General features: G+C 55.3%; 3 protein-coding genes across 9 annotated transcripts in view; 2 read left to right on the top strand and 1 right to left on the bottom strand.

Annotated features, from left to right (window-relative positions):
- Positions 1-7,246, top strand: part of PPFIA3 (PTPRF interacting protein alpha 3) — a 31,337-nt gene extending 24,091 nt beyond the window's left edge. The window contains exons 22-29 of the mRNA XM_030912867.1: positions 2,173-2,235; positions 4,303-4,478; positions 4,886-4,983; positions 5,212-5,387; positions 5,476-5,544; positions 5,778-5,949; positions 6,300-6,371; positions 6,456-7,246. Coding sequence (XP_030768727.1) covers positions 2,173-2,235; positions 4,303-4,478; positions 4,886-4,983; positions 5,212-5,387; positions 5,476-5,544; positions 5,778-5,949; positions 6,300-6,358 — 813 coding nt within the window. The 3' untranslated portion in view covers positions 6,359-6,371; positions 6,456-7,246. The remainder of the gene's footprint in view (positions 1-2,172; positions 2,236-4,302; positions 4,479-4,885; positions 4,984-5,211; positions 5,388-5,475; positions 5,545-5,777; positions 5,950-6,299; positions 6,372-6,455) is intronic.
- Positions 7,247-7,405: 159 nt separating this feature from the next.
- On the bottom strand, positions 7,406-12,648 carry HRC (histidine rich calcium binding protein). Of its 2 annotated transcripts, XM_010369444.2 has the most exons (6): positions 10,259-12,648; positions 10,113-10,183; positions 8,537-8,605; positions 8,232-8,286; positions 7,732-7,768; positions 7,406-7,545 (listed from the first exon to the last, which is right to left on the bottom strand). In XM_010369444.2, exons 1-6 carry the CDS (start codon positions 12,414-12,416, stop codon positions 7,509-7,511), a joined length of 2,427 nt encoding a protein of 808 aa, XP_010367746.2. In that variant the 5' UTR covers positions 12,417-12,648; the 3' UTR covers positions 7,406-7,508. The 2 variants fall into 2 exon arrangements, with proteins under 2 accessions (XP_010367746.2, XP_030768728.1); XM_030912868.1 differs by lacking the exon at positions 8,232-8,286.
- Positions 12,649-14,873: 2,225 nt separating this feature from the next.
- Positions 14,874-24,915, top strand: part of TRPM4 (transient receptor potential cation channel subfamily M member 4) — a 46,417-nt gene continuing 36,375 nt past the window's right edge. For 3 of the 6 annotated variants that reach the window (XR_748648.2, XM_010369445.2, XM_030913422.1), the window contains exons 1-5: positions 14,874-14,998; positions 15,289-15,356; positions 23,333-23,507; positions 24,269-24,449; positions 24,614-24,777. Coding sequence is in view for 4 of the 6 variants with exons in the window: in XM_010369445.2 (XP_010367747.1) it covers positions 14,975-14,998; positions 15,289-15,356; positions 23,333-23,507; positions 24,269-24,449; positions 24,614-24,777 (612 nt within the window). In the remaining 2 variants the exon portion in view is untranslated. Of the gene's footprint in view, positions 14,999-15,288; positions 15,357-23,332; positions 23,508-24,268; positions 24,450-24,613; positions 24,778-24,915 lie in introns of those variants that run through there. The other 3 variants (XM_030913425.1, XM_010369447.2, XM_030913423.1) reach the window with 3 other exon arrangements.

A 24,915-nucleotide genomic window follows, 5' to 3' on the forward strand; every position in this document is an offset into this window, starting at 1 on the left:
CTGTACCTGCTCTGTTGTGTGTGGGGGGTGGCGGGAGTGGGGAGTACAGGTTGAGTATCCCTTACCTGAAATACCTGGGACCAGAAGTGTTTAGAATTTCTGATTTTAAAAAGTTTTGTTTTTTTTTTAATATTTGCATAGAAATGAAATATCTTGGGGATGGGAGCCAAGCCTAAACATGAAATTCATTTATGTTTCATATGCATCTCATACACATGCCTAAAAAGAATTTTATACAATATTTTAAATAACTTTGTGCATGAAACAAGGTATTGACTGCATTTTGATTGTGATCTATCACATGAGGTCAGGTGGGGGATTTTCCTCTTGTGGCTTCATATCAGCACTTAAGAAGTTTAGGGCCAAGTGCCGTGGCTCACACCTGTAATTCCAGCATTTTGGGAGGCCTTGGGTGGCCGATCTCTTGAGCCCGGGAGTTCAAGACCAATCTGGGCAACATGGCGAAACCCCGTCTCTACTAAAAATACAAAAATTAGTCGCGTGTGGTGGCGCATACCTGTAGTCCCAGCTACTCAGGAGGCTGAGGTGGGAGGATCCTATGAGCCCAGGAGATCGAGGATGCGGTGGGCTGTGATTGTCCCACTGTACTGCAGCCTGGGTGACAGAGAGAGACTGCATCCAAAAAACAAAAATTTTTTTTTAGAATTCTGGAGCATTTTGGATTTTTAGATTTTCAGGTTGGGGATGCTGAGAGACCTATACTTGAATGTCATTTGAGGTCATCATAACAGCTTAGCCTCCAAAATTACTTTAGTGGGTCTTTTTCTCTTTTTGAGATGGAGTCTCGTTCTGCTGCCCAGGCTGGAGTGCAGTGGCGTGATCTCGGCTCACTGCAAGCTCCGCATCCTGGGCCTCAGCCTCCAGAGTAGCTGGGACTACAGGCGCCTGCCACCAAGCCCGGCTAATTTTTTGTATTTTTTTAGCAGAGACGGGGTTTCAGCATGTTAGCCAGGATGGTCTCGATCTCCTGATCTGCCCACCTCGGCCTCCCAAAGTGCTGGGATTACAGGCATGAGCCACTGCGCCCGGCCTAGTGGGTCTTTCTCTTCCTTGTAAACACCACATTCTTTATCATACCTAAGGGCATTCACATTGTTGTTAATTTCTTTTTCTTTTCCTTTTTTTTTGTTTGAGACGGAGTCTCACTCTGTTGCCCAGGCTGGAGTGCGGTGGTGAGATCTCAGCTCACTGCAACCTCCACCTCCCTGGTTCAAGCGATTCTCCTGCCTCAGCTTCCTGAGTAGCTGAGATTAAAGGCACAGGCCACTATGCCCAGCAAATTTTTGTATTTTTAGTAAAGATGGAGTTTCACCAGTGTTGGCCAGGCTGGTCTTGAACTCCTGACCTCAGGTGATCCACCTGCCTCTGTCTCCCAAAGTGCTAGGATTACAGGCCTGGGCAACATGGTGAAACCCCATCTCTCATCCTAATTTTTGTATTTTCAGTAGAGACGGGGTTTCTCCACGTTGGCCAGGCTAATCTCATACTCCAAAAGTGATGTGCCCGCCTCAGTCTCCCAAAGTGCTGGGACTACAGGTGTGAGCCACCGCAACTGGCTACAGTTGTTAATTTCATCGACTATTCAATCTGTATTCAAATTTCCCCAACATACTTAAAATATGTTGATTATTTCTTCCCCAGTTCTATGAAAAGGGTCTGTTGTGTCCCTAGCCATATCCCACACCCTATGATGGTGACTGGTGCCTGATACTCACTAGGAGATACATACATGTTTTTATCCTTGTATGGATTCCTAACTCGTGGGGTTGTTGGGAGCAGAAGATCAATAAATGTGAACCCCGCCACACCCCCTAAACATTTGCCCCATGGCTGTGTCTGCCCCCCACTTTTGAATCCTCATTCTGTACCTCTGTGTGAGGTCAGCGAGGTGACGTCACTTGCACAGGGCCACACAGCAAAATGCATGGCAGGGTCCCAATTCCAACCTGAATTTGTTCAACTCCAAAGTCACATTGCCCAGTACATGGCAGGTGCCCGATAACAAGGATCATTCCTTTTCTCTGTTACTGCTTGTCCCAGAAAGCAGGAGGGACATAAACGTATGGCCCAGGGCCTTCAGGAGGACACCCTCCTTCCTCTCCCCCATGCGAAGCCCTCTCCCACCATCCATTAACACTCCCTGCCCCTCAGTCCACAGGAAACGTGTGGATGACACACGAGGAGATGGAGTCCCTTACGGCCACGACCAAGCCCGTGAGTGCCCCCTGCAGGCCGCCTTGGGGGTGGCACTAACCCTCTTTGGGGGTGGGGGCAGGGACCGAGTCTGTGGCCATCCCTAAGTCCGCTCCTTGCGTCCTCCTCTGCCTGCCCCTTAACTCACCCCTTCTCTCCCCTCTTCCTACTAACGGGTCAGGAGACCAAGGAGATCAGCTGGGAGCAGGTAGGGGACGCGGGGCGGGGCGTGAGCGCATGAACAGGCTGTGCACGACGCATGGATGCTCCTCTTCCGAGCCCTGCCCCTGTCCTCACCAGAACATGCCATCATCCCCATGGGGGGGCGCTGTGCCAAGCTTGGCTCTGGACTGTTCCATTATGGCTTGGTGGTGGGGAGGGTAGAGGGGATGCGATGTGGAAGCCCAGACTGTTGCATAGTCAGCCTTATGCATGGACCATTTCATCATCGTGGATTGTGGGGGCTCTAAGGGGCTTCAATTCTGTAGCTTAGGAGAGACGCTGAGCAGCAGGTGTCCCTATAGTGGAGGGGGCCGGGGCTACAATGGACTCCTCAGTGTACCAGGGCCAAGGAGGAAGCATTGGCTGTGGTGGTGGTGAAGTAGCCAGGCTGAATAAGAAACTGGGGTGGAAGAGCTACACTTTGTTCTCAAGAAACAAGAGGTGGCCAGGCGCGGTGGCTCCTGCCTGTAATCCCAGCACTTTTGGAGGCTGAGGTGGGCAGATCACCTGAGGTCAGGAGTTTGAGACCAGCCTGGCCAACATGGTGAAACCCTGTGTCTACTAAAAATACAACAATTAGCCGGGCACAGTGGCTAGCGCCTGTAATCCCAGCTACTTGGGAGGCTGAGGCAGGAGAATCACTTGAACCCAGGAGGTGGAGATTGCAGTGAGCAGAGATTGCACCACTGCACTCCAGCATGGGTGACAGAGTGAGATTCCGTCTCATAAAAACCAAACAAACAAACAGAAAAATCAAGAGGTATGAGCTGACTGTCCACGGAGGAATTATGTTTGACTGTGGTCATAGATCACATATTTCTAGCCAGGGGGAGGTGTGGATTTTGTGCTGATGCTGAAAGGAGTGAGGGACTTGGGGCTCATCTGGAATATTGTCCTGGGCCAGATACAACATTAGACAAGTATTTTCAGGACATTGCAAGAGTGATGGCCCTTTCTTAGTGGGAGAGCTGCCTTGAAAGAATTCATTGTCCTGACTTGGGGGTGTAGTGACGTTGGACTGTAGTGAGACAGAGTTAAAGCAGTGCTTCCCCAAATTTAATGGGTATTGTGGTGGCATGCACCTGTAGTCCCAGCTACCTGGAATACTGAGGCAGGAGGATTGATTGAGCCCAAGAAGCCAAGGTCAACCTGGGCAACATAGTAAGACCCTGTCTCTAAAAAATAAACAAATATGGCCGGGCGCAGTGGCTCATGCCTGTAATCCCAGCACTTTGGGAGGCTGAGGTGGGCGGATCCCTTGAGGTCAGGAGTTCGAGACTAGCCTGGCCAATGGTGAAACCCCGTTTATACTAAAAAATACAAAAGTCAGCCTGGCGTGGTGGCATGTACCTGTAATCCCAGATACTCGAAGGTTGAGGCAAGAGAATTGCTTGAACCTGGGACGGGGAGGTTGCAGTGAGACGAGATCGTGCCTCTGCACTCCAGCCTAGGTGACATAGCAGACTCTGTCAGAAAGAGAAAGAGAAATAAAATAAAAGAAGAAAGAAGGAAATTAAAAAATAAATATAATGTATATTTCAAATCACCTGATGGTCTTGTGAAAATGCAGATACCGACTTCAGCAGGCCTGGAATAAGGTCTGAGATTCTACAATTCCAGGAAGTCCACAGGTGATGGTGATTCTCTAGGTCTCAGGACCACTGTTTGAGTAGCCAAGAGTATATGTTGTCATGAAGAACTAGGAGACAGCTCTGGATTGGTCCATTATCCTGAGCAGAGATTGGTCATTGTGCTACTATGGGGTGGGAAAAAACCTTGGATTGGGAGGTTGGACTGTACCCCTCTCATGCACAGTGGGAAGGGGCCAGAGGGTCTGATTCCTCCCTCACCTGCCCATGGCCCCAGATCCTGGCATATGGCGACATGAACCACGAGTGGGTGGGGAACGACTGGCTGCCCAGCCTGGGGCTGCCCCAATACCGCAGCTACTTCATGGAGTCGCTGGTGGATGCCCGAATGTTAGATCACCTTAACAAGAAGGAGCTCCGGGGCCAACTCAAGATGGTGGACAGCTTTCACAGGTGGGGGCTGCCTGGCCAATGGGTACAGTCCAAAGGAAAGCCCCACCCCAGAGAGTCTTTGGCCAATGGGATTGGCCATGGGAGATTCCTAGGCTTATCTTGGCCCTTTTAGCCTGAGTTCTCAGGATATCCTCACTCTGTGCCCCTTTCACCAATGAGATGGTCCACAGGAAAAGTTCAGATCCTGAGATGGCTTGGCTAGTTAACCCTGTATCCCCTCCAGGCTGGCCAATAGGAAGTGCCTATTGTTGAAAATGCCTCACCTCCTGAGGCGGTCAACAGTCAATAGAACCGATCAGTTCCCCACCCTTTCCAAGAAGAGCACAGCCAGTGGGGAGGGACCCGTAGGAGCAGCAGCCAGGGGGATTGGAAGGCTCATCCGTGACTCCACTTCTCCTGCTGCTCAGGGTGAGTCTACATTATGGGATTATGTGCCTCAAACGGCTCAACTATGACCGGAAGGACCTGGAGCGGAGGCGGGAAGAAAGTCAGACCCAGATCCGAGGTAAGTCGAGTGTAAGGGCCCCTTTGGGAGCCAGGTGGAGGGTGTAGAGCTGGATGGGGAGGAGAGGGGGTGGGGAGAGGCCGGAGAAGAAGATCGGCACCATAACCGAGGGGTGGGGCCAGCGTGGGGGGCGTGGCCCGAAGAGAGGAAATGGAGGTGTAGGTATGGGCTAAACTGAACTCTCCAGGCCACGGGAGGGGCGCGGCTGAGGGTCCTTTCCGTCCCCAGACGTGATGGTGTGGTCCAATGAGCGGGTCATGGGTTGGGTGTCCGGGCTGGGCCTGAAAGAATTTGCCACGAACCTCACGGAGAGCGGGGTACACGGGGCACTGCTCGCCCTGGACGAGACCTTCGACTACTCCGACCTGGCCTTGCTCCTGCAGATCCCCACGCAGAATGCACAGGTGAGCTGCCGCTGGGCCCGGAGCATGCTAGGCGTCCCCACCTCGCAGACTGCACGCTCCAACCGCCCCCTCCACCTCCTCTTTCCAGGCCCGGCAGCTCCTGGAGAAGGAATTCAGCAACCTTATCTCCTTAGGCACAGACAGGAGGCTGGACGAGGTGGGCGCGGCAGCAGCTCAGAGGGCTCTGCCCCCAGCCCCCAGCGGCTCCTCGAGAGGCGGCGCTGAGGGGGCGGGGCCTGACTTTATTAAAGAGTTACAGTGGGAGGCGGGGCCAGGAGAGGGGCGGGGTTAAGGGAGAGGTGCGACCCGGAGAGGGGTGGAGTCAAAGGAAGGGGCGGAGTCAGACGAGGCCCGAGTAGCCCTCACCGGCTGCCCGGCTCCTGTACCTAGGACAGCGCCAAGTCTTTCAGCCGCTCCCCATCCTGGCGGAAGATGTTCCGGGAGAAGGACCTCCGAGGCGTAACTCCCGACTCAGCTGAGATGTTGCCCCCCAACTTTCGTTCGGCTGCAGCAGGAGCCCTGGGCTCTCCGGGGCTCCCTCTCCGCAAGCTGCAGCCAGAAGGTGGGGGGCTCCCAAATGCGACATCCCCTCCTCTCTTCCCTTGGGTTGGACATGGACCACCTCAGTAGTCCAGGTTCTGGAATGGCCTAGTCCTTTCTCGCCCACCCCTGAAGAATGGACTGCTCCAACGTTCCGGACTCCCCCCTCAGGATGGAATGGATAAATCCCACTCCCCCTTCCCAAGGCGGGAGTGAACTCGCCCAAAGCGAGTTTGAGTCGGAAGGGAGGGAAACCCATGTGGAGCCGGGCGATCGTTGTGACATCGGGAAGGGAAGTTCAAAGGGAGGAATCCTGGAGAGGAACAGGGAGGAGGGTACTCCAGGCTGAACCGCTGCTCGCTCTCCCTCCAGGCCAGACTTCTGGGAGTTCCCGGGCAGACGGCGTTTCGGTCCGGACCTATTCCTGCTAGTGCAGGCCTCCAGGTGAGGACCGTGCTGGGCGACCTTGGGGGTGCGGGGCGGCACGGTGGATATTCACTGCTCCACGCGCTGCCCGGCGTCATGCAGGTGACCTCACTCGGACGGAAGAATCTTCCCGAGGCTGGGCTGTTCCCTCTCCTGCCCGGACTGTGGCCTCGCCGGGGAGAGCGGGCGGGGGAGCTCGCGCCTAGGACTGGACCATCCGTACAGACCAGCGGGCGTGCGCGCGCCCGCCTCGCACAGGGCCGGGGCCTGGACCAAACCACATGAACTGGACTGAGGGGGAAGAAGCGGGCAGGAAGAAATCCCGCCCCAAACGTCCGCCTTCCTTTTCTCTACTTTGTAATTTATTGATCAGTTTCTGTTGGGAGACGGGTGTCCTTTACCCGCGGGAAGGGGGTGGGGCTTCCCTTCCGGGCCGCATGCGGGGAGAGGCTGCCCCTCCCCTTTTTCCTGCCCAGTTGCGGGGCCCAAGTCTTCCTTCTTCGTCCGAAAGGAGGGGAGGGGAGACTCGCTGCTACAAGCCTCGCCCCCTGTGCCACTCAGCTCCGCCCCGCCGCGTCCGGTCGCCGGTCCCCCGGGTCATCTGCGGGCGGGGTCCCCTCTCCCTCCCCCGTGTCTCGTGTCCCCGGGGCCTCACCGCCCCCCGTGCTGTGGCCGTGTCCGTGCCCCAGGGGTAGGGGGCGCAGAATGGCGCCCCCCCTTCCCCTCTGGCTCCGGGGTTTGCATGGGAGAATCCTCTTTCCACGATGCCGCTGGGCGACGTGGCGTGGGGGCAGGGGGGCAGTGGGGGAGCCCTCGCCCCCGACTCTCGGTCGGCCTCCCCGCCCCAGGCGTCACTCAGTGATCACGGGTAAAGAGAACTGTTTCAAAAAGCTCCTTTGTTGACTGATTTTTTTTTTTGGTAGGGGGGCGTGTTCAACCAACCTCCTCGAGCCAGGAGTCCAGGCCCCTCATCCCTCAAGTCTAGGTCCAGGTCCCTAGAGCCTACTCGCATTCCCTGCTGCCCTGAGATTCCCAGACCCCACGTCTCACAATGAGATTTCGGGGAGCACGTTTATTCAGAGAAATAAATATGGCTCATGGAAAGGGGTTGGAAGGCAAGGGGAGGTACCGCTGTGTCGCAGTCGAGCGGCTGGGTCAGCGTTCCGGCGTTTCCAGCATGTCCGCCAGGGCTCTGGAGAGGAGGACGCCAGAAGTTAAACAGCTGGTGTTCAAAGCTCACACCAGGACGCTTAGAGATCATTAACCTGCCCATTTCATGGACGAGGAAATGGAGTCCCAGAGTCATCCGATAACTCATAGCGAGACAACCACTTCTCTAAACGGGGTTTTACACACTCTCCTCCCCCAGTACACTTACTGATATAGGGACGAGGAGAAATAGTCGACGTAGCTTCCTGTGGGAGAGCAGAGAAAAGAGGCTTGAGGGGTACTGCACGAGCAAAGTTAGGTGGCCACTCACTATAGCGTGCGAGATTAGTGCTTGTGCCACCTCCTTTTCCCTAATTCCTTCCTCAAACTGAATCCCTTCTACTGGACCCCTTTTTCGTTCTGGGTGATTCCATTCTCCAGTAGCCCCGCCCCTTCGATTCCTACTTGAGTTGACCTCTCCCATTAGGCTCTAGGCCTGCACCTCAGCCCTCCACTCATTTCTGTCCCTTGACTTCAGCAGCTCCACCTGGTGATCCTCGAGCCAGGTCCCGGCCCACGTGCTCACAGCTTTGGCCACGCCTCCCCTCTTAACCCCCCCCACCAGTCTTCTGGGCCAGTCCCTCAGGTTTGGCTCCGGCCCCCACCAGGATTCACCACGCTGGGCCTGACACCTTCTTCAGGTTTTTCCAGGGCCCCGACCATGCTCACCTGGAGTGCAGACCGTTTCGCAGACCAGCGGGCAGAGATAGCAGAACTGACAGTGCTGGGGGTGGGGACGGGGAGAGAGAGTGAGCGTGGGGCGTGGCTGGGGGCGGAGTTAGGATGGGGCCAGGACCAGACCCGGACCAGAGGCTAGGTCTAGGTTAAGGTTGGAGTCAGGATCGCTTGTGGAGTCAAGGTTGCATCGGGGTAAGGGGTTAGGTCAGAGGCCAGGATTTAGGAGTGGGGGTCCTCAGAGGGTCCCGGTGCATCCTAAGGCCCAGTGGAGCCTTGAGTGTGAGGTGAGGTCTCACCTGGCACTGGTCGCAGTGCTCACCCATGTTCTCCTCATCACAGTGACAGCTCTCACATTCAGTGCATCGCTGGGGACCAGGGGAGCCTGGTTAGACGGAAACTCTAACCCCACTTGGGAGACACCTGCCCCTGGTCCACCCCTGCACCCTGGACGCTTCCCCAGACTCTACCCTCTTTATCTCTAACACTGAGCTCTGTATCTGCCCCCACAAATCAGCCTCTCTCCCCTCCACTGCCCCTGGTTTGTTTCCTTTCTTCTTTCCTTCCTTTCTTTTTTTTTTTTTTTTTTTTGAGACGGAGTCTCGCTCTGTCGCCCGGGCTGGAGTGCAGTGGCCGGATCTCAGCTCACTGCAAGCTCCGCCTCCCGGGTTTTACGCCATTCTCCTGCCTCAGCCTCCCGAGTAGCTGGGACTACAGGCGCCCGCCACCTCACCCGGCTAGTGTTTTGTATTTTTTAGTAGAGACAGGGTTTCACCATGTTAGCCAGGATGGTCTCGATCTCCTGACCTCGTGATGCGCCCGTCTCGGCCTCCCAAAGTGCTGGGATTAGAGGCTTGAGCCACCGCGCCCGGCTTTTTTTTTTTTTTTTTTTTTTTTGAGACGGAGACTTGCTCTGTTGCCCGGGCTAGAGTGCAGTGGCTGGATCTCAGCTCAATGCAAGCTCCGCCTCCCAGGTTTACGCCAGTCTCCTGCCTCAGCCTCCGGAGTAGCTGGGACTACAGGCGCCCGCCACCTCGCCCGGCTAGTTTTTTTGTATTTTTAGTAGAGACGGGGTTTCACCGTGTTAGCCAGGATGGTCTCGATCTCCTGACCTCGTGATCCACCCGTCTCGGCCTCCCAAAGTGCTGGGATTACAGGCTTGAGCCACCTCGCCCGGCCTGGCTTTTTTTTTTGAGAGGGAGTCTCTCTCTGTTGCCCAGGCTATAGTGCAGTGGCACAACCTTGGCTCACTGCAACCTCCGTCTCCCGGGTTCAAGCGATTCTCCTGCCTCAGCCTCCTGAGTAGCTGGGATTACAGGTGCATGCAACCACGTCCGGCTAATTTTTTGTATTTTTTAGTAGAGACGGGGTTTCACCGTGTTAGCCCGGATGGTCTCGATCTCCTGACTCCGTGTTCCGCCTGCCCTGGCCTCCCAAAGTGCTGGGATTACAGGGGTGAGCCACCATGCCCGACCCTGCCCCTGGTTTTCTATCTCATGGCGACCCCATGTCCCCCACTCAGGGTGGGCTCAGGTGCTCTCTCCACCCCCTCTCTCCCTATTCTCCCCCTAGCCTATCAGCCCCTGTGCCATCCCTCCTTCCCCCGACTCTCTTTGCCACAGACCCCTGTCTCTGTCCCCACACCCCAAGATGCAGCTTGGGTCTTGTCCTCTCCTACCTGAATCACTGCCCCAGCCTCTTCCCCAGCCTCCCAGCCTTCAGTCTGTCCTCACCTCACATGCCTGCATAAGGATCTCTTCATTCAGAACTGACCCTGGCCTGACCTTGCTCTGAGCCCTCCCACAGCACCACCCCAGGGCCCCTGGGACAGATTCTGGGGACACCTTGGTGGGTGGATCTGGGCTGGGGACATACATTGCAGAAGGAGCAGTAGCCACACAGGGACCCTGGCTGGTAGTTCCCATACTCCTGAGCGTCCTGTGGACCTGCGGGGACAGAAGAGCAGCAGTGACCCAGGCTGACACGGTTCCTCCACACCCACACCAGCCCAGGCCACTTACCTGTGTCCTCACCGCTTTCCTCCTCACTGGAGGCACCTCCAGCCTCCTCTCTCCTGTGCAGTGGGTTGGGGATGATGGTGAAGTGGGGCTCATCTTCCTCCAGCCCCTCCTCCTCCTCCTCCTCGCTGTGGTCCCGGCTCAGTGGGGCCCCAACTTCAGCCCTCTCTTCTCTCCTCTCCTCCTCTTCTTCTTCCTCCTCCTCCTTGTTTTCCTTTTCTTCCTCCTCCTGATTCAGGCTGAGGCCATGACCTTCCTCCTCATCCTCCTCATCTGCCTGGTCCCGGCTGCCATGGTGGGTGCCTTTCTCTCCCTGCTCTGAACTTTCATCATCTTCCTCATGGGAGCCGGGGTCCTCTTCCTTCTCCTTTTCCTCCTCAGAATCATCCTCCCTCACATGGCTTCTATCCTTGACCACTGTGTGTCCTGGGGGGTGATGGCTCATCTCTGTGATGGACCCTCTTTGACCATGGCCAGTTTCTTCATCTTGGTGGCTTTGCCTGTGGTTGGGGACCTGGTGGGCAAGCTCAGCGGAGACCTCCTCATCTTCCTCCCTGGGGACTCTGTGGTGGTGATGGTGAGGGACTTCTGTTTTATACTCATCTTGGAAGTCCGCTTCATCACTCTTGTGGTCTTGAGGTTGGTGGCTTACAACACGGTGGCTGAAATGGACTGTGATCTCCTCTTCTTCCTCTTCCTCATCTACAAGGCCATAGTGGACACGTTGGGGACCCTGGTGCCAATGTTCAGTGGACACATCCTCATCTTCTTCCTCATCTCTGTGGCCTTGGTGCCTGTGGTCAGGGACATGATTGTGGTGTTCACCTGAGACAGGCTCATCCTTTTCCTTTCTGTGGTCTTGGTGCCTGTGGGCCTGGTGTCCATACTCAGTGGAGACATCATCATCATCATCATCTTCTTCTTCTTCTTCTTCTTCTTCTTCTTCTTCTTCTTCTTCTTCTTCTTCTTCTTCTTCTTCTTCTTTGTGGCCTTGGTGTCTGTGGCTGGGGCCATGATGGTGGTGTTCACCTGAGACATCCTCATCCTCTTCCTTTCTGTAACTTCGGTGCCTGTGGGCCTGGTGTCCATATTCAGTGGAGACATCATCATCATCGTCATCTTCTTTGTGGCCTTGGTGCCTGTGGCTGGGGTCACGATGATGGTGTCCATCTGAGACATCTTCATCCTCTTCACTCCCGTGGCCTCGGTGCCTGTGAGCCTGATGTCTATACTCAGTGGAGACATCATCATCATCATCACCATCATCATCATCGTCGTCATCTTCTTCGTGGCCTTGGTGCCTGTGGCTGGGGCCATGATGATGGTGTCCATCTGAGACATCATCATCTTCTTCACTCCCGTGGCCTCGGTGCCTGTGGGCCTGGTGTCCATACTCAGTGGTGACATCATCATCATCATCATTGTCATCTTCTTCATGGCCTTGGTGCCTGTGGCTGGGGCCATGATGGTGGTGTCCATCTGAGACATCCTCATCCTCTTCACTCCTGTGGCCTCGGTGCCTGTGGGCCTGGTGCCTATACTCAGTGGAGACCTCCTCTTCTTCCTCCTCCTCCTCGTCCTCTTCTCCTTCATCATCTTCCCCATCATGGCCTTGGTGTCCATGCCTGAGGATATGATGGCGATGCTCACTGGACACAACTTCGTCCTCATCCTCGTCTTGATGGCTGTGGCTCCTGTGGCTGGGGAGGTGGTGCCTGTGCTCAGCTGAGTCTTCCGTGTCTTCACTCCCATGGCCTCTGTGCCCACGGGCCTGCCCACCATGCTGTGCAAAGACCTCCTCACCTGAGACATCCTCGTCTCCAACTTCGTGGTCTTGGGACCTGTGGCCTGGGAGTAGGTGCCCATATTCCTTGGGGACATCTTCATCCTCCTTGTCACGGTCTGGGTGGCTCCAGAAATGATGCCCATTCTCTGTGGAAACATCCTCGTTCTCATCTGGATGGTCTCTCGGGCTGTGGAGGTGGTGGCCAAGCTCTGCCGATGCCTCCTGGGAGAGCCCGGTGACTCCGGCGTTGTTGTTCCAGTTGCTGAAGCCCAGCCCGGCCCCTCTCAGCTGCTGGGTCATGGCCGGGGGGAGGAGCAGGCTGGCCACCCCAGCCCAGAGGACAGAAGTGTGCAGCCATGGCCTACGGCGGCCCATGGGGACGGACAGGCAGCACCGACTCCAGCTGCCTCTGCGGCGAGGTGGACGAATGTTCGGGTCTTTGTCCCTTTGGGGTCGGTCTCTTTTTTTCTCTGTGTCTCTCCTTTGCTTTGTCCTTTCGGTCTCTGTCCACCTTCTTCTGGTCCTTGCTGCCTGGCTCTGGACACCCCTCTGAGGCTGTCTCCAGAGCCCCCTGACCCCCCTCTGGGGCCCTCCCTCCCCATTCCCCAGCCAATAGGGTCTTTCCCCTCCCCTCTCTCCGGCTCAATTTACTCTCAGCCCTGAGTTATTCTGGGTCAGTCCCCGCCTGCCACCTCCTGCTCCTCCTCCTCCCAGCTGGGGAGGGGACCAGTGAGGGGTCTCTCCCCGGCCAGGAGATGGGGGCCAAGGGACTTGACTTTGACCTACCAACAAGCTCATGTTTGGCAGCTGCAAAGACAAAGGCTAGACTTTTAGCAGGTTTTTGGGGGAGCCTGGGGCACCTGGGGGAGGCAGAAGAGACTTATCAGAGGGGAGAGACCCCTTGCATGGAAGGACTGGGAGTTCGATTGTGGGGTGTTTCCAGCCGGAATGACACGCGCTGGTGAGAGAGTGATGCCAATATTGAGGCCCTGGAAGCGGGGGAAGGAACATGGCCCCCAACACACGTGCCCATGACCTCCTGTCCCTGGAACTCAGATCTGGGGGCAGGGACTGAGCTAGGCCAGGGCTATAAATACAGCTGGGAGGGGTAGGGGGACTCAGGTTACGGAGGCCACAGCTGTCCCCGTCACAGAGGGCTGGCAGGAGACAAGTGGCCTTGCCCGTCTCTGTTTCAGTATCTCCTGCTCCTCACCGATCATGACTGCCCCCGCTAGCGTCTCCCTTCCTGTTCACAGGTCCTCCTCTCTCTTCCATTCTGTCATCTGCTCTTTCAGGGTCCCTGTCCCTCCTCCATGGCATTGCCTCTTCCTCTCACTCTGGGCTTCCGTCCCGCTCTCATCTGAGTGTCTGTCCTCCACCCAAGTCTGTGTCCCTCTCTCTCCCCTGTGCCCTCTCCCCTAAATCTCTGGCCCCTCCTTTCTGAGTTCCTGCCCTTTGCTCAATTCTTTGGTTTTTGCATCCCCCTCTGCCCCTTGCCTCAGTCAAGGTGTCTCCTCCCCATCTCTGGCATCCACCTTTCTGGGTCCCTGTCCCCCACTCTCTCGGAGTCTCTGTCCACCTCTCCCTGGGTCTCTGTCCCCGTCTCTCTCTGGGTTTCCCTCCCTCTCTCCCTGGGTCTCTATTCCTCTCTCCGTGGGTCTCTGTCTCTCTCTCTCTGAGTCTCTGTCCCCCTCTCTGGGTATATGTCCCCATCTCTCTCTGGGTCTCTGCCCCCTTCTCCCTGGGTCTCTGCCCCTTTCTCTGGATCTCTGTTCCCCTCTCTTTCTGGGTCTCAGTTCCCCCCTCTCTCTGGGTCTCTGTCACCCTCTCTCTTGGAGTCTCTGTCCACCTTTCCCTGGGTCTCCGTCCCCCTCTGTCTCTGGGTATCAGTCCCCCTCTCTCTGGGCCTCTATCCCCTTCTCCCTCTGGGCCTCTCTCCCCCTCTCTCTCTGGGTATCTGTCCCCCTCTCCCTGGGTCTCTGTCCCCTCTCTCCAGGTCTCTGTCCCCCTCTCCCTGGGTCTCTGTCCCCTCTCTCCAGGTCTCTGACCCCTCTCCCTGGGTCTCTGTCCCTCTCTCTCTGGGTATCTCTCTCCCTCTCCCTGGGTCTCTGTCCCCTCTCTCCAGGTCTCTGTCCCCCTCTCCCTGGGTCTCTGTCCCCCTCTCTCTGGGTCTCTATCCCCCTCTCTCTCTCTGGGACTCTGTCCTCCTCTCTCTCTGGGTCTCTGTCCCCCTCTCCCTGGGTCTCTGTTCCCCACTCTCTCTGGGTTTGTCTTCCCCTCTCCCTGGGTCTCTGTCTCCCTTTCTCTGGGTCTCTGTCCCCTCTCCTGGGTCTCTGTCTCCATCTCTCTCTGTGGGTCTCTCTCCCCTCTCCCTGGGTCTCTGTCCCCCACTCTCTGGGTCTCTGTACACCCCTCTCTGGGTCTCTGTCCCCCTCTCTGTCTGGCTCTCTCTTCCCCTCTCCCTGGGTCTCTCTCCTTCTCTGTCTATCCCTGGGTCCCTGCTGCCCCACCTTCTGATTCTCTGTCCCCTAAGTCTTTGTCTCCCTCTTTTTGGGTTAAATTGTCCCCTCCCTGTCTGGCATCCTCCGAGTCTCTGTTCCCTCTCTGCCACTGGCCCCCAACTCCTTCTGTCCCCATCTCGCTCTTGCTCTCAGAGTCTCCCCTACCTGTCTCTGGGCCCCCACAGCCCCTGGCTGGGGCCTCTGCACCCCCCAGGTCGCTGTCCCTCTGTCCCCTTATCGTGGCCTGGGACCCGCCCTCTCCCCGCCTCCCGCTTTGGCGTCTCCAAGACTCCCCGCCCCGCAGACCTCGCCCCGCCCCAGGCTGGGCTGGAAAGTGGAGGATCCGGTTTGCCCTGGGCGGGTCTGGAATCAGAGCAGGCCGAGAGAGCACCGGGGACCTGGGCTGCTGGAGGTTGCGGCGGCCGCGACAGCATGGTGGTGTCAGAGAAGGAGCAGGTGAGCGCCGGACCCGGGTCTGCGGGAGCGCGGAGCTGGGGACCTCGCCTCCAGGCTTCCAGCGCTGGACACCCAGATTCCTGGGTCAGACCAAGGAGGGGGATGGGAGGGTCCGTGTTCCAGGGTCCCTGGCATGGGGGTCGAGATTCCTGAGTCGGGAGCGGGAGGGCGCTGGGGGCCCGGACTCCTGTGTTCGTGGGGAGCGCACAGGGTGGGTGGCTCTGTGTCCCATAGGACGGAACTGGGTGCCCCCACCCCACTTCCACTCCTACACTTGTTCCTGTCCCCAGAGCTGGATCCCCAAGATCTTCAAGAAGAAGACCTGTACGACGTTCATAGTTGACTCCACAGATCCGGGGTGAGGAGTTCGCCCCTGGACTGACCCCAGAGGGTCCGAAGCCCGCTGACCCCGCCCGCGGATGGCCACGCCCCGGCCACGCCCCTTCCCCATTCCAGGACTCGGGGGCCTTCCCAAGGGCGTTCCCTGCCGGCTCTCTCCCTCCAGGAGCGTTTGGGTCTATGTAGACATCCCCCACCCCCCGTTCGCTATTCTCCCGCTCAGGGTCAGTGTAGACATTCCAGGGCTCGGTTCTGCTTCTTTCCTCCCCGATGTCTCTTCTGTGTGCCTTTGTTGCTTCGTGTCACTTTCTGTGTCTCTGTCTTTCCCTTTTGGGTATTTCTGTTTCATTCATTCATTTATTCGTTCATTCATTCATCCATCCATGCAAGAAACCCTCACTCAGCGCTCCCAAGGGAGGAGGTCCCTTTAGCCTAATTCAGTGGCCCTGCCAGGGTTCAAATTTCCCTGGGACACGTGCTGTGTGGCTTTGGGCAAATCATTTCACCCTCTGGGTCCCGTTTCTCATGTGAGCATGAAAAGAAGCTTGATCTCCCGGGGTTATTATGAGGATTAAACAAGTTAATGCTTGTGATATTCCTGGCACAGTGCTCAGCAAGAACGCTGGCAAGTATCTGCAGCTCCCACTGGGAGGTGGCAATTATTACCGCGGGCAGGCGCTGTGCTTGGTGGCCGGGGACACCACTTGAGCTAGATAGGGTGTGTGTGTCGGTGAGGAGCTCTTGCCTTTCAGTGATGGCCTCTCAAGCGGATCCAGGCTTTCTAGTTTCTTTCTTTCTTTCTTTCTTTTTTTGAGACGGAGTCTCGCTCTGTCGCCCAGGCTGGAGTGCAGTGGCGCATCTCGGTTCACTGCAAGCTCCGCCTCCTGGGTTCACGCCATTCTCCTGCTTCAGCCTCCCGAGTGGCTGGGAGTACAGGCGCTCACCACCACACCTGGCTAATTTTTTTGTATTTTAGTAGAGATGGGGTTTCACCATGTTAGCTAGGATGGTCTTGATCTCCTGACCTCGTGATCTGCCCACCTCGGCCTCCCAAAGTGCTGGAATTACAGGCGTGAGCCACCGCATCCGGCCAATATTTTTTTTATTTTTTATTTTTTTATTTTTTATTTTTGTAGAGACGAGGTTTCACCGTGTTAGCCAGGATGGTCTCGATCTCCTGACCTCATAATCTGCCCACCTCGGCCTCCCAAGGCACTGGGATTACAGGCGTGAGCCACCGCACCTGGCCCAGGCGTTCTAGTTTTTTTTTTTTTTTTTTTTTTTTTGAGACAGAGTCTCACTCTATCGCCCAGGCTGGAGTGCAGTGGCCGGATCTCAGCTCACTGCAAGCTCCGCCTCCCGGGTTTATGCCATTCTCCTGCCTCAGCCTCCCGAGTAGCTGGGACTACAGGCGCCCGCCACCTCGCCCGGCTAGTTTTTTTTTTTTTTTTTTTTTTTTTGTATTTTTTAGTAGAGACGGGGTTTCACGGTGTTAGCCAGGATGGTCTTGATCTCCTGACCTCGTGATCCACCCGTCTCGGCCTCCCAAAGTGCTGGGATTACAGGCTTGAGCCACTGCGCCCGGCCTTTTTTTTTTTTTTTTTTTTTGAGACAGAGTCTGGCTCTGTCACCCAGGCTGGAGTGCAGTGGCGTAATCTGGGCTCACTGCAACATCCACCTTCTGGGTTCAAGCAGTTTTCGTGCCTCAGCCTCCCGAATAGCTGGGATTACAGGTGCCCACCACCACACCCAGCTAATTTTTTGTATTGTAGTAGAGATGGGGTTTCACCCTGTTGCCCAGGTTGGTCTTGAACTCTTGACCGCAGGCAATCCACCTGCCTTGGCTTCCCAAAGTACTGGGATTACAGGTGTAAGCCTCCGCGCCCAGCCCTCTAGTTGTTTTTCAGGACAGTTTTTGGGGTAGGGGAAGTATCCACATTCCTCCTTCAGTGTGTATTTTGTTATGACTATATATTAGTGCAGTATTGCTTGTCAATTGTGGATAAATAAACAGATATGCACTTGTTGGATGTGAGTGCTCAAAACCTTTTTACTGATGGGGCAGCGTGTTCAAGACAATTTAGGAAACTCTGGTCTGGCCTGAGGAGGAAGAAATGCAGAGGATAATTATAGTAAGGCAAGGGGTTGCAGCTCCCAAGGACGAGCCACTGGGCTCTGTGGGAGCTGGGGGGAGGTGTCTGCTTAAGACTGGGAGGGTACATAGGGTGTCACTAACGGTTTCTGGAGGAGGAAGAGTGGCTAGTGAGGTGACATTTGAAAGTGGGCTGGAGAGAGGCCCATGGAAAGCGATTTGGGGCCGGGCGTGGTGGCTCACACCTGTCATCCCAACAATTTGGGAGGCCGAGGCGGGTGGATCACCTGAGGTCAGGAGTTTGAGACCAGCTTGGCTAACATGGTGCAATCCCGTCTCTACTAAAAATACAAAAATTAGCTGGGTGTGTTGGCGCACACCTGTAATCTCAGCTACTCAGGAGGCAGGAGAATTGCTTAAACCTGGGAGACGGAGGCTATAGTGAGCCGAGATCATGTCACTGCACTCCAGCCTGGGTGACAGAGCAAGACTCCATCTCAAAAAAAAAAGAAAAGAAAAGTGATTTGAACAGCGTGTGCAAAGTCCTTGATAAGGACCATAAGGTGCAGCTTGAATATGAATCAAAGTTCAGGGTGCAGGGAGCACTGTCAAGAGAGAAGAGGCTGCAGAGGAGGGCACGGCCACGGCTTGCAGGGTGTCAGAGGCCACCCTAAGGGGCTGGGACCTTGTCCTGGGGAGCTGGGGCATCACCGTAGTGGTGGGGTTGACTCTGGGTGTGGAAAAGCCTTCTGGGACTGGGAGAGGATGAACAGGAGCTCTGGAGGAGTCTGGATAGAGGTTCTGAGTGGGAGGCGTAGTGGCCTGAGCCAGGTCAGGGCTTTTGGGACACAGAGAGGAGGGGATGGGGCAAAGACTCGGGGAGCAGGAAGGCAGAGCTTGGGGACTGATGAACAGGGGGAGAGAGGGGGTGCCCCCATCGGTGGATGGCTACCGGACATATGGTCTGCTGACTGGGACACAGTGGGGCTGTCCCCGAGATGGAGCTCAGGAGGGCGAGCAGGTTTGGGAAATGCCGCTAAGTGCGATGTCGGACTCTGCATATGAGCGGCCTAGGGGAGCCAGGGGCATGTGGTGACTGAGACTTGGGAAAGGTCTGGACTAATGTCCAGGATCTGAGAGGTCTGAGATGTAGATGGTAATTGAAACTGGAAGTAGGTAAGACGTCACAGGGAAAACAACGTGTAAAGTCAGGGGAGTTGCAAACTGGCAATTCTATAGTCAATTTGTGTGTGTGTGTGTGTGTGTGTGTGTGTGTGTGTGTGTTTAGAATAGCATTTAAAAACATCTGTCTTCTGTCTCTCTTTTTTTTTTTTTTTTTGAGACAGGGTCTCGCTCTGTTGTCCATGCTGGATTGGCACGATCCATGGTTCACTGCAGCCTTGACCTGCTGGGCTCAAGCGATCCTCCCACATGAGCCTCCTGAGTAGCTGGGACCACAGGCTTGCACCAGCATGCCTGGCTAATTTAAAAAATTGTTTTTGTAGAGACCAGGCTGGTATCAAACTTCTGGACTCAAGTGATCCTCCCACCTCATCCCGCCTGCCAAAGTGCTGGAATTACAGGCAAGACCCACCATACCCAGCTACCTCTTTTTTTTTTTTTTTTTTTTTTTTTTGAGACCGAGTCTCCCTCTGTCGCACAGGCTGGAGTGCAGTGGTGTGATCTCGGCTCACTGCAACCTCCACCTCCTGGGTTCAAGTGATTTTCCTGCCTCAGCCTCCCGGGTAACTGAGATTACAGGCGCCCACCACCATGCCTGGCTAATTTTTGTAGTTTTAATAGAGATAAGTTTCACCATGTTGACCAGGCTGATCTCGAACTCCTGACTTCAAGTGATCCACCCACCTGGGCCTCCCAACGTGCTGGGATTACAGGCATGAGCCACCGTGCCTGGCCCTGGCTACTTCTTTCTGTTGAGTTACTTGCCTGGCCTCTGCATGCATCGAGTTTGAGAACCATGTAGGGAAGGCTTGCACTGGGAACATCTACACTAAAGGGAAGTGAAAAGGAAGAAAAAGCCACAAACAAGGCAGGCACGAAGCAGCCGGGGCTGGGAGGAAGGCCAGAGGGGCAGGCATATCCTGCCAAGGAAAAGGTTTTCCAGAATGAGAGCCTTTTAGCTGTGGCCAGGGCCACTTTTGATACAGTCAGATGAAACCTGAATAAGGGCCATTGTATATGGAGCCAGGCAGGTAATTGATGATTTTAATCAAGAACAATTTCAGGCCAGGCACGGTGGCTCACGGCTATAATCGCACTACTTTGGGAGGCCAAGGTGGGCTGATCACTTGAGGTCAGGAGTTGGAGACCAGCCTGGCCAACGTGGTAAAACCCCATCTCCACTAAAAATACAAAAACTAGCCAGGCACTGTGGCACATGCCTGTAATCCCAGCTGCTCAGGAGGCTGAGGCACGAGAATCACTTGAGCCCAGGAGGCAGAGATTGCAGTGAGCCGAGATCGCACCACTGCATTCTAGCCTGGGAGACAGAGTGAGACTCCATCTCAAAAAAAAAAAAAAAAAAAAAAAAAAGAATTTATTTCAGTTTCTGTGGCTCCACCGAGGAAAGAGGGCAGGAGGCAAGGTGTGCAGAAGGAATAGCTCCTAGCACTGAACATCAGAATTTTCCACGATTTTGGAAACGTTCTATATCCACATCCAGTACAGCAGTCCTGGCCACAGGGGGCTACTGGGCACTTGGAATATGGCCATTGTTCCTGAAGAACTGATTTTTTGGTTTGTTTGAGATGGAGTCTCGCTCTGTCGCCCAGGCTGGAGTGCAGTGGCGCGATCTTGGCTCACTGCAACCTCCGCCTCCCGGGTTCACACCATTCTCCTGCCTCAGCCTCCCGAGTAGCTGGGACTACAGGCTCCCACCACCATGCCAAGCTGATTTTTTGTATTTTAGTAGAGACAGGGTTTCACCGTGTTGGCCAGGCTGGTCTCAAACTCCTGACCTCAGGTGATCCACCCTCCTTGGCCTCCCAAAGTGCTGGGATTACAGGCATGAACCACTGCACCTGGCCTGAATTTTTTATTTGATTTAATTTTAACTTATTAGAACAGAAAGAGCTCCATGGCTGTAAAGAACCCCATGCAGCCATCATATTGGACAGCACAGGCTCTGGACTATTCCTTGAAGACCTTTTATTTTATTATTATTATTTTTTTTGAGGCAGAGTCTCGCTCTGTTGCCCAGGCTGGAGTACAGTGGCACAATCTCTGCTCACCACAACCTCTGCCTCCCGGGTTCAAGTGATTCTCCTGCCTCAGCCTCCTGAGTAGCTGGGTCTATAGGTGCGCACCACCATGCCCAGCTAATTTTTGTATTTTTAGTAGAGAAGGGGTTTCACTATGTTGGCCAGGCTGGTCTCGAACTCCTGACCTTGTGATTTGCCCTCCTTGGCCTCCTAAAGTGCTAGGATTAGCACGAGCCACCGCGTCCAGCCTTATTTCTTGTTTTTAGTGACATGGTCTTGCTCTGTCACCCAGGCTGGGCTGCAGTGGTATGATCATGGCTTATTGCAGCCTTGAACTCCTGAGCTCAAGTGTTCCTCCTGCTACAGCCCCCTAAGTAGCTGGAACCACAGCCATGCACCACCATACCTGGCTAATTTTTAAATTTTTTTTTGTAGGGATGGGGTCTCGCTCTATTGCCCAGGCTGTTCTCAAACTCCTGGGCTCAAGCAATCCTTCTGCCTTGACCTCCCAAAGTGCTGTGATTGTGCCTAGCGTCCTAGAAGTTTTGCTCCGAAGAGCAAACTTCCCGGGAAGTAGCTGCAGGGGAACTAGGGACTTCAAGGATGGAGCTGAAATGGGTGAATGGACAAAGTGGGTAAACTGAGGCATGCCAGGGCCCTGGAGGTAGACTCAGGAAGGAAGAGGACACAGTGAGTAGTTCTCACTGTGCCAGGACCTGGCCTAAGCGTGTTTGGTTCATCCCATGTGTGGATCAGTTAGCTGTTCTTTTAGTGTTTTTACGGCTTTGCCAAATCCTTGTAGCATCTCCGCTATCCCTTCCGTAAAATTGCTCTTAAATCTGCTCACTAGGTTTGTGTAAATACGGGTCTCCCCTGATATCTGAACTCCTTCTGGAATCTGGAACAAAATAATTTAGATACATTTTTCTCTTTCTTCTCTTTCCTTTCTTCTTTTCTTCTTTCTTTTCTTTCCTCCTTCCCTCCCTCCCTCCCTCCCTCCCTTCCTTTCCTTCCTCTCTGACTCTCTCCCTCCTTCCCTCCTTTCTTTCCTTATTTTATTTTATTTTTTTTTGAGATGGAGTTTCGCTCTTGTCGCCCAGGCTGGAGGGCAATGCTGTGATGGCTCACTGCAGCTTCTGCCTCCTGGGTTCAACCTATTCTCCTGCCTCAGCCTTCTGAGTAGCTGGGATTACAGGCACCCGCCACCGTGCCCAGCTATTTTTGTTTTTTTTTTTTTTTAGTAGAGACGGTGTTTCACCATGTTGGCCAGTCTAGTCTTGAACTCCTGACCTCAGGTGATCCACCCACCTCAGCCTCCCAAAGTGCTGGGATTACAGGCATGAGCCACTGTGCCCGGCCTCTTTCTTTCTTGCTTGCTTGCTTTTTTCTTTTCTTTTCTTTTCTTTTTTTTTGAGACAGGGTCTCACTCTGTTACCCAGATTGGAGTGCAGTGGTGTGGTCACAGCTCTCTGCATTACTGCAGCCTTGATCTCCCAGGCTGAAGTGATCCTCCTGCCTCAGCCTCCTAAGCACGTACTGCCACACCTGGCTAATTTTTTTTTTTTTTTTTTTTTTTAGAGATAGGGTGGTCTCACTATATTGCACAGCTGGTCTCGAACTCCTGGGTTCAGGCGATCCTCTGGCCTCAGCCTCCCAAAGTACTAGGATTACAGGCATGAGCCATAGCACCCGACCCTACATTTTCAAATGAAATTCTCATTCTCCAAACCTGTTACTTACTCTGGTGCCAATCACCTTCAGATAGCAAGAGAGACTTGTGCATTTTTTTAGGTGGGGGAAAGTTTTATATGTGATCACCATAAATGGAAAACCTGTTCCATTTGGCACAGAGAGGAATAAGCAAGCCACACAGAAGCCAAATACAATGAAAAGCAAACAAAGGTGTTTCCCTACTTGCTAGGTGGCTGTTGCCAGCTCCACTTTTTGAGCCCGAGGCCTGCTTTTCTCGTTCAAAAGAGTAGCAAAGGGTTAGGCATTCAAAAATATTCCAGCACCCAGCTGAGCCTCTCTCCTTGACAGTCGTCAGGAGAACTGAAAAAGGAATGACTTTCTCACTGCGTTATTCAAGGTTATTTTAAGCTCCGTGTGAAGTTCGTGTCGCGTTGCCTCTGGCTGGGACTGGTATGCGAGCCTCATTTCAGGAAACACTGCGTTCTTTCCCTGGCTCCTCATAGCTCCGTGAAGTAGGCTGCGCTATTACTGTCTTTTCATTAGAGGAGGAAATTTAGGCTCAGAGAGGTGAAGCCGCTCGCCCAAAGTCACACAGCCGCGTCAGCCCCTAGCACGTGGGCTGTCCCTAAGTTACCCTCTGGATGTCCTTTCTCATGGTGAACATCTTGTGTTTGGATGGGGGCACAGCGAGGATACCCCCAGTGGCCCTCTGCCTTTGCACTTGAGGCTCCGCAGATGATGGTGACCCACCTCTTCCTGCTCAGGCTTTCTGGACTCACTGGCTTCCTTCCCATGGGGAAGGGGGACTGTCCTCGGCTCCAGTCTCTCCCTGAGGCGATCAGAGCCAGGGCCAGGGGTAGCGTGGACTCTGACTGCCTCTGCGGGTGCGGGGTCAGTGTCAACAGCCCCTCTCCAGAAGCATGAACACACCGACCGGATGCTGGGGTCGGGGGGCAGCCCTGGGTTCACGCTCCGCCCTCGCACCCCCAGAGGGACCTTGTGCCAGTGTGGGCGCCCCCGGACCGCCCACCCTGCAGTGGCCATGGAGGATGCCTTCGGGGCGGCCGTGGTGACCGTGTGGGACAGCGATGCACACACCACGGAGAAGCCCACTGATGCCTACGGAGAGCTGGACTTCACGGGGGCCGGCCGCAAGCACAGCAACGTGAGGCAGGCCTGTGTGGGCAGGGCCCGGGCACCAGGGGCTGCATGCTCAGGGCTCCACAGTGGAGCCGGGACGCCCGCGCTGAACGCTGGTCCTCTCCGCCCATCCTTGTCTTTGCTCTGTGTGTCCCCTCCGCCCCACCTGTCTTCTCTCTGAGGTGGTCTCCTTCTCTCTGTGTCTCTGTCTCCCTCTGTCTCTGTGTCCCTCTCTCTGGATCTCTATCCCCCTCTCTCTCTGGGTCTCTGTCCCCCTCTGTCTCTGGTTTCTATCTCTCTTTCTCTGTGTGTGTCTCTGTCCCCCTCTCTCTGGATCTCTGTCTCCCTCTCTCTCTGGGTCTCTGTCCCCCTCTGTCTCTGGGTCTCTGTCCCCCTCTGTCTCTGGGTCTCTGTCCCCCTCTGTCTCTGGGTCTCTGTCTCTCTCTCTGTGTGTCTCTGTCCCCCTCCCTCTGGATCTCTGTCTCTCTGTCTCTGGGTCTCTGTCCCTTTCTCTCTTGAGTCTCTGTCTCTCTCTCTTTCTGGGTCTCTGTCCCCCTCATCTGGGTCTCTGTCTCCCTCTCTCTTGGGTCTCTATCCCTGTCTCTCTGGGTCTCTGTCCTGTCTCTCTGGGTTTCTGTCCCCATCTCTCCGGGTCTCTGTCCACATCTCTCCGGGTCTCTGTCCACATCTCTCTGGGTCTCTGTCCCTCTCTCTCTTGAGTCTGTCTCTTTCTCTCTCTGGGTCTCTGTCCCCCTCCCTGTGTCCCCCGCTTCCATGTGTCCACAGTTCCTCCGGCTCTCTGACCGAACGGATCCAGCTACAGTTTATAGTCTGGTCACACGCACGTGGGGCTTCCGTGCCCCGAACCTGGTGGTGTCAGTGCTGGGGGGGTCGGGGGGCCCCGTCCTCCAGACCTGGCTGCAGGACCTGCTGCGTCGTGGGCTGGTGCGGGCTGCTCAGAGCACAGGTGACCGAGGGTGGGTGGGGGCTGTCTCCCGGGCCTTGGCCTGCCTGCCATCTCCCCCACGACTCTGGGTGGCCTCCCCCGCCACCCAGTCTCTGTGTGTGTGTCTCTGTCTTACTCTCGGTTTTTCTCCCTCTGCCTCTGCGTGTTCCTCGGCGTCTGCGTAGGAGCCTGGATTGTCACTGGGGGTCTGCACACGGGCATCGGCCGGCATGTTGGTGTGGCTGTGCGGGACCATCAGACAGCCAGCACTGGGGGCACCAAGGTGGTGGCCATGGGCGTGGCCCCCTGGGGTGTGGTCCGGAATAGAGACACCCTCACCAACCCCAAGGTACAACCCAGGGACTTGGAAAAAAGGGACTGGAGGCCTGGGTTCCTGAAGTCTGAGGAAGGAGAGGCTGGGGGCCCGGATTCCTGGGTCTGAGGGAGGAGGGGCTGGGGGCCTGGGTCTGAGGGAGGAGGGGCTGGC

The sequence above is a fragment of the Rhinopithecus roxellana genome, chromosome 12 (genome assembly GCF_007565055.1).
Source record: "Rhinopithecus roxellana isolate Shanxi Qingling chromosome 12, ASM756505v1, whole genome shotgun sequence".
Taxonomy (NCBI): Eukaryota; Metazoa; Chordata; class Mammalia; order Primates; family Cercopithecidae; genus Rhinopithecus; species Rhinopithecus roxellana.

Coding starts and splice junctions, on each gene's coding strand:
- HRC (XM_030912868.1), bottom strand. CDS start 12,416: ATGGGCCGCCGTAGGCCATGGCTGCACACTTCTGTCCTCTGGGCTGGG. Junction 8,606..10,112: donor GCTACTGCTCCTTCTGCAAT/GTATGTCCCCAG, acceptor CCTGGTCCCCAG/CGATGCACTGAATGTGAGAG. Junction 7,769..8,536: donor AGCACTGCGACCAGTGCCAG/GTGAGACCTCAC, acceptor GCTCTCCCACAG/GAAGCTACGTCGACTATTTC.